This window comes from Cebus imitator, unplaced genomic scaffold, assembly GCF_001604975.1.
Source record: "Cebus imitator isolate Cc_AM_T3 unplaced genomic scaffold, Cebus_imitator-1.0 Scaffold28, whole genome shotgun sequence".
NCBI classification, from domain to species: domain Eukaryota; kingdom Metazoa; phylum Chordata; class Mammalia; order Primates; family Cebidae; genus Cebus; species Cebus imitator.
This window is the reverse complement of record NW_016107343.1, coordinates 6,976,508-6,983,704: the sequence shown is the minus strand read 5'-3', so window position 1 is coordinate 6,983,704 and position 7,197 is coordinate 6,976,508. Positions and strand designations below refer to the sequence as shown.

The 7,197-nt window shown below is 50.1% G+C and overlaps 1 protein-coding gene across 1 annotated transcript in view; it reads left to right on the top strand.

Annotated features, from left to right (window-relative positions):
* Window positions 1-3,990: 3,990 nt before the first annotated feature.
* Window positions 3,991-7,197, top strand: part of CCDC153 (coiled-coil domain containing 153) — a 6,146-nt gene continuing 2,939 nt past the window's right edge. Inside the window, 6 exon segments of the mRNA XM_017523529.2 lie at window positions 3,991-4,054; window positions 4,469-4,540; window positions 5,433-5,519; window positions 5,522-5,551; window positions 6,068-6,112; window positions 6,115-6,156. Of these exon segments, the coding sequence (XP_017379018.1) occupies window positions 3,991-4,054; window positions 4,469-4,540; window positions 5,433-5,519; window positions 5,522-5,551; window positions 6,068-6,112; window positions 6,115-6,156 (340 nt within the window).

Sequence of the window (7,197 nt, the reverse complement as noted above, 5' to 3'; positions counted from 1 at the left end):
AAATTTGAAGAATTTGTTGTCGTTTTTGAGACAGAGTCTTATTCTGTCACCCAGGATGGAGTGCAGTGGCATAATCTTGGCTCACTGCAACCTCCACCTTCCAGGTTCAAGCGATTCTCCTGCCTCAGCCTCCCAAGTAGCTGGAATTACAGGTGCCCACCACAATGCCCAACTAATTTTTTGTATTTTTAGTATAGACGGGGTTTCACCATGTTAGCCAGGTTGGTCTCGAACTCATGACCTCAGGTGATCCACTCACCTCAGCCTCCCAAAGTGCTGGGATTGCAGGCATGAGCCACCACAACCAACCAGCTTTATACATTTTAAGACTATGTAAGACATCAATCAATACATGTAAGATGTACATTGGTTCAGTCTAGAAAGGTGGGACAACTGGAAGTGAGGAAGTGGGCAAAGGAATTAGGGTTAGGGTTCCAGTTCACAGGTAGATTCAAAGATTTTTTAATTGACAGTTGCTTGAAAGAGTTATTCTATAAAGACTTGGAATCAATAGAAAGGAATGTCTGGGTTACAATAAGGGGTTGTAGAGACTCTGAGTTACTGGAGCTGTAAGCACTTGGGAAGTCAAGACTGGCTCATCTCTTTGCTCTGTAAGATGTCCGGACAGTCATAGAAGTGCTGTGCAGCCAACCAAGGTGACAAGCATGAACCAGCCTCGGCCTGAAGTTACCCACTCCCCAGAAGAAGAGCTTTTCACTTCCAGATCTTGTGGCTATTTCTTTTTTTGTTTTGTTTTGTTTCATTTGTTTGCTTGAGACAGAGTCTTGCTCTGTTGCCAGGCTAGAGTACATTGGCGTGATCTCGGCTCACTGCAACCTCTGCCTCCTGGGTTCAAGTGATTCTCCTGCCTCAGCCTCCTCAGTGGCTGGGATTACAGGTGCCCGTCACCACATTGGGCTAATTTTTGTATTTTTTAGTAGAGACAGGGTTTCACCATGTTGGCCAGGCTGGTCTTGAACTCCTGACATCATGATCCACCTGCCTCGGCCTCCCCAAGTGCTGGGATTATAGATGTGAGCCACTGCGCCCGGCCTCTTGTGGCTATTTTTACAGATCTGCTCCTGACAATAGGCAATAGACCAAAAATACTGAGAGTGACAGAGTTGAAGAGAAGTACCTAAACAAAGATGGCCTGGCACAATGGCTCACACCTATAATCCCAGAACCTTGGGAGGCCGAGGCAGGAGGATCACTTGAGCCCAGGAGTTTTAGACCATGCTGGCCAACATGGTGAAACTCTGTCTCTACAAAAAATACAAAAATTAGCTGGATGCGGTGGCATGCGCCTGTAGTCCCAGCTATTCGGGAGGCTGAGGTGGGAAGATCACCAGAGCCTGGGGAGGCGGAGGCTATAGTGAGCCCTGATCACTGCACTCCAGCCTGGGTGACAGAGAGAGACCCTATCTACAAAACAAACAAACAAACAAAAAACCCTAAAGGAAGAGTCTGCAAGTGCCCTAATCTGAAAGGAGAAAAGCCCTGAAGTTTCTTTTTTTTTTTTTTTTTTTGAGACAGAGTTTTGCTCTTGTTGCCCAGGCTGGAGTAAAATGGTGCGCTTGGCTCCCCACAACCTCCGCCTCCCACATTTAAAGAATTCTCTTGCCTCCACCTCCTGAGCAGCTGAAATTACAGGCATGTGCCACCATGCCCGGCTATTTTTGTATTTTTGGTAGAGATGGGGTTTCTCCGTGTTGGTCAGGCTGGTCTTGAACTCCCGACCTCAGGTGATCCACCAGCCTCAGCCTCCCAAAGTGCTGGGATTACAGGCGTGAGCCACCGTGCCTTGCTTCTACTATTTTCATTCTAACCAGTATGGTGCACAGAGATCCAAGTGGCAGACAGATGGCAAGGCTCCAGAATAGCACAGACCTGGAGGGAGAGGGAGGGCCGCCTCCTGACAAGGGAGGGCCACTGGTCATACTCTCTCCTCCGCATTAATTCTTCCAGCCACTCCTGGCTCCAGCAGGACGCTAAGAAGTATCCCCAAAGGGAGTCACCCCCAATATTGCCCAGTAAATAATTTAGAAGCAAAAATGCAGGAAACTCAGGGGAAGGTCAAGCAAGTCCACTAGAGGGAGCCCAGCCAACTCTATGAAGCAGGGAGCCTCACAAAGCAGTGTCTCAACGCGTCTGCAAATCAACCACACAAAGGAATGGAGAAGTGTGGCAACAGATTAAGTCACTAGGAGAGAAGATTGCCACAGAAACACCCAGATAAAACCCAGGCTTTTCAAGAGCTACGAAATCAAACATTTAAAGATCAGGAAACTGAGGCTGAGCAAAGTCAAATGGCTTGCCTCCGTTAACATATCCACAGTTGGGACTCAAACTCACATCTCTTGTCTCTAACCTGAGCACTTTCCTCCACCCTTGCATGCCTCTAGGTCAGTCCCTAGAGTCCCTGGGGCCACCATTCCTCTGCATCTCATTTCTCTGAAGTGGGAAACTCCCTCGACTACCTCTTCCTGCGCTTATTTCCCTCATTCTACAGTGTACTGAAGGCATCTTCAGTGGTTTGGGGTTTTGTTTGTTTGAGACAGGGTCTCCCTCTGTCATCCAGGCTGGAGTTCAGAGATGCAATCATGGCTTACTGCTGCCTCAACCTCCCAGGCTCAAGCGATTCTGCCTCAGCCTCTCAAGTAGCTGAGATTACAGGTGTGCACCACCACGCCAGGCTGAGTTGGTTTTGTTTTGTTTGTTTTGTTTAAGACGGAGTTTCACTCTTGTTGCCCAGGCTGGAGTGCAATGGCACAATCTCAGCTCACTGAATCCTCTGCCTCCTGGGTTCAAGCGATTCTCCTGCCTAACCCTCCTGAGTAGCTGGGATTACAGGCATGTACCACCATGCCCAGCTAATTTTGTATTTTTAGTAGAGACGGGGTTTCTCTATGTTGGTCAGGCTGGTCTTGAACTCCAAACCTCAGGTGATCCTCCTGCCTCGGCCTCCCAAAGTGCTGGGATTACAGGCCTGAGCCACTGCACCCGACCTGAGTTTTTAATTTTTTATAAAAATGAGGTCTGACTGTGTTGCCCAGGCTGTCTCGAACTCCTGGCCTCAAGCAATCCTGCCTCAGCTTCTCAAAATGCTGGGATTACAGGCATGAGCCACCATCCCCAGCTTAGATCTTCAGTTTTAAGCCTACTAATGTCATTTTGCTGATAAGACCTGGGGATGTAAATTGTCCAACGTGGCTACTGTCAGTCTTTTTCCTCTGTATCAATGCAACATATTATATCAGATGTGTACACCTGAATTTGTAAGTCTCCAAATTGCAGGCCATATCTACATGGCAATGAATCATAGCGAATTGGCTTACAAAGCCCATTCTCTTCAAACTACACTTAGCATTTTGGCTTAAGGAAAGAACTGACCCTTTGAGACCTTGACATTTTAAGTCTTGTGAGCTGATTTAGCCCAATCCACCTTCCTAGGAACTCCATGTTTCCCAGTTGCCTGGACAACATACAGCCTCCTGAAACCCAACCTTCCAGTCCTCAATCCTACCCTGAAGAGAAATTTGCCTCCGAGGGGTTCCCAGGTCCCAGGCTCCACCTCAGGCTCCTCGCTAGTTGGGCCTTCTCTCTGCCACTCCCTACGAGTGGGTCACTTCACAAGGGCCCCAACACAGGCCAGAGAGGATCCTACAGGTAGGAAGAGAGGGGTGAAGAGAATGGGAAGAGGGAGGGGAGCAGGTACAGGGATTTAGTTTCTCTAAAAGACAGTTGAGAGGAATGACTTCTGAACAGAGAGTCAGCCTGGTTAAGAGAAAAAACTCCATCCTCCCCACTGACCCCAACCCTGCCTGAGGTTTCAAAGAGACCATGAACTGACTCTTCTAGAGAGGAGGAGAGACAAATTTGGAGTAGAACCAGGCGACTCTCCTGAGACTCCTGGTTAAGTTAGGGGTCAGGAGAGCATCCCTGTGTCCAGACCTAAACATAAGGTCTCCTCCTTTAGGTAGCAAGGAGATGCCACCTAAAAACAAAGAAAAAGGGAGAAAAGCTGGAGCGCAGAAGAAGAAAAAGAACAGGGGTGAGTCATGGTGGGTGGAGGTGCCCTCTGCTTCTCCTTGTTCTGGCATGATGACCACTCAGAAGTCCTCCAGAAAGAATTCAGCCTTCTGCATGATAGGGCGGAACTCTCTTGACCTTCCTCTTCATGTCCTAGAAGCCAGATTCAAGGAGCTGAGGAAGCAGGGCAATGGTCACCCACACTGTCCTTTGAGCCCCATCTAGCTCTGTGCCTTCCTGATATATTTGCATATCTGTTATGTGCTGGTCGGTGAGGACATGGTGCTGACTTCAGTAGACTCTGCCACCATGGATCACTCATTTAGTGGTCCTCAGGTCTCCTGTGGGAAAAGTGCTGGGTATGGGGTGAGGACGCAAGGAGAGTGAGGAGTGCTGAGATCATGAAGAGCTGAGGCTCTGCCACTTGCCATGGCAGGTGCAGATGTGGAGGCCGAGTCCAGGCACAGGCTGGTGGTGCTAGAGAAGGAGCTGCTCCGAGACCACTTGAGTTAGGAGGGTAGAAGCTGGCATGGGAGTGGGCAACAGGGGCAGTGCAATGGGCCATTTCTGTATCCTGGGGGATTAGAGGCATGGCGGGGGCCTAAGCCAAACCCTAACCATCTCATGGAAAAAGACCATGACAGAGGGGTGGGAAGTGGATGAAGGAAGCTTTTTTTTTTTTTTTTTTTGGAGACAGGCTCTTGCTCTATTGCTCAGGCTGGTGTGCAGCAGTGTGATCATGGTTCACTCCAACTTCAAACTCCTGGGCCCCAACAATCTTCCCGCCTCAGCCTCCTGAGTAGCTGGTATTACAGGTGCACACCACCATGCCCAGCTACTTTACTTCTTTCTTTTTCTTTTTCTTTTTTTCTGAGACAGAACCTGGCTAATTTTTGTAGTTTTAGTAGAGATAGGGTTTCACCATGTTGGCCAGGGTGGTCTCAAACCCTTGACCCCGTGATCTGCCTGCCTAGACCTCCCAAAGTGCTGGGATTACAGGCATGAGCCACCATGCCTGGACCTATTTATTTTTCTTATAGAGACAAGGTCCAACTCTGTTGCCCAGGCAGGTCTCAAACTTCTGGCCTCAAGCAATTCTCCCACCTAAGCCTCCCAAAATATTGGGATTAATGGCACGAGCCACCATGTTGGGCTATCTGGAAAGCTATTTTTTAGAGCCAGAACATGGAGGGAGTTTTTGCTTCTTAATAATGAAGAGCCTGTGAGAGTCTAGGGATACAAAACAAAAACAACAAAACCTAGAGAGAGAATAAGAAGCTGGACGCCCCACCCCCGGATTTCCAGAGTTGGGCAAAGTCCATCCTGGGAAATTGGAGGCCATGGGGGCTGATTTAGTGGGCCCCAGACAGTCCTGACAGCAGCTCTGGGACTGCTCACAGCTCTATAGAGGGATGAAGCCCGCTGAGCCAAGGCTTCCGAAGACCAGCTGAGGCAGAGGCTGCAAGAGGTGGAGGCTGAGCTGGAAGGGCCCGAAGTGAAGGGAAGGCCATATATGCAGGTATGTGGTCGGTTGAGCAGGTGGGCATGAGACAGGGGCTTGGAGGAGGAAAACCAACAGGGCCAGATGATGCAAGGAAGGGAAACAAGGAGGGCTTCTGACTGCCAGGCCTGGTCTTGGTCTTCCCTGAACAGGACAAATCAGGCAGGATCCTATAGGAACCAAAGGCAGGTGTCTGGGATCCCAGGCAGGGGCTTTCCAGCATGCCTGGTGCCGTGCTTGATACTGTGTAGGATACACATGCAGTCATAGCCATCGGCTCACTCATCCCAGGGGAGGGGAGAAGGGTTAGCATCCCCAGATGAAGCTGGACTTGGGGAGGTGGGTCTGGCTTTCTGTCCTTTCCCCAGGTTTTCATGGTCTCCAGCTTCTCAGAATCACAAAAAGAACCAAGAAGGCCTTGGTGCTCCTGTTCCACTAGACCAAGTAGAGTCTTGCCCACCCACAACTTCACTTCCTTTCTCTATCCCTCCATCTCCAACCTGGGTCCCTGGGGGCCCACTGCCCTCACCCTAGAGATGAGTCGCCAGTGCCAGGCCCTGCAGAAGGAGATGGAGAGCCATAGCAGCTGGAGGAAGAAGTCAGGGGCCTTCGGAAGCAGCTAGGTAGGTTTCCCCACCCTCCAAGCCCCTTCTCTCCAAGGGTTGCAACAAGGGCCAGCATGAAGCGGTAGACTTCAAAGTCTCTGCTCTAGAAAGCTGCCATCTGGGCTCTGGGATCACTTTCCCCACTTTCACTGACCCTCTGCCACCAAGGACTGGAGCAGAGGGTTCACGATGCCAAGAATCTCTGTTGCAAAGAAGAGGTAGGCCTTGCACCCCATTTCCCCCTCCACTTGGTCTCTCCAAGTCCAGCCCTAACTCCCCACCACTGCCATGTCTCTTCTGAGCAAAACATACTCCCTCTTGGTTTAGCTGATTTCTACAATGAAACTAAGGGAAAATGTTTGACTTATTTACTTCTATGTCTTCAAGAACTAGCACCTGGTAGGTCCTAAATAACTGTTCACCAAATAAATGAATAAACACTCCTAATAAGCACAAATATTTTTAAAAACCAGGAAGTCGGCCAGGCACAGTGGCTCTCGCTTGTAATCCCAGCACTTTGGGAGTCCAAGGTGGGCAGATCACAAGGTCAGGAGTTCGAGACCAGCCTGACCAACATGGTGAAACATCCACTCTACTGAAAAAAAAAAAAAAATGAGTCGGTCGTTGTGGCGCACACCTGTAATCTCAGCTACTCAGGAAAACTGCTTGAACCCGGGAGGCAGAAGGTTGCAGTGGACCAAGATCGTGCCACTGCACTTCAGCCTGGGAGACAGAGCAAGACTCTGTCTGAAAAAAAAAAACCATGCCAGGCGCGGTGGCACGTGCCGGTAGTCCCAGCTACTCGGGAGGCTGGGGCTGGAGGATCGCTTGAGCCCGGGAGTTCTGGGCTGTAGTGCACTATGCCAATCGGGTGTCTGCACTAAGTTTGGCATCAATATGGTGACCTGCTGGGAGCGGGGGACCACCAGGTTGCCTAAGGAGGGGTGAACCGGCCCAGGTCGGAAACAGAGCAGGTCAAAACTCCCGTGCTGATCAGTAGTGGGATCGCGCCTGTGAATAGCCACTGCACTCCAGCCTGGGCAACATAGCGAGACCCCA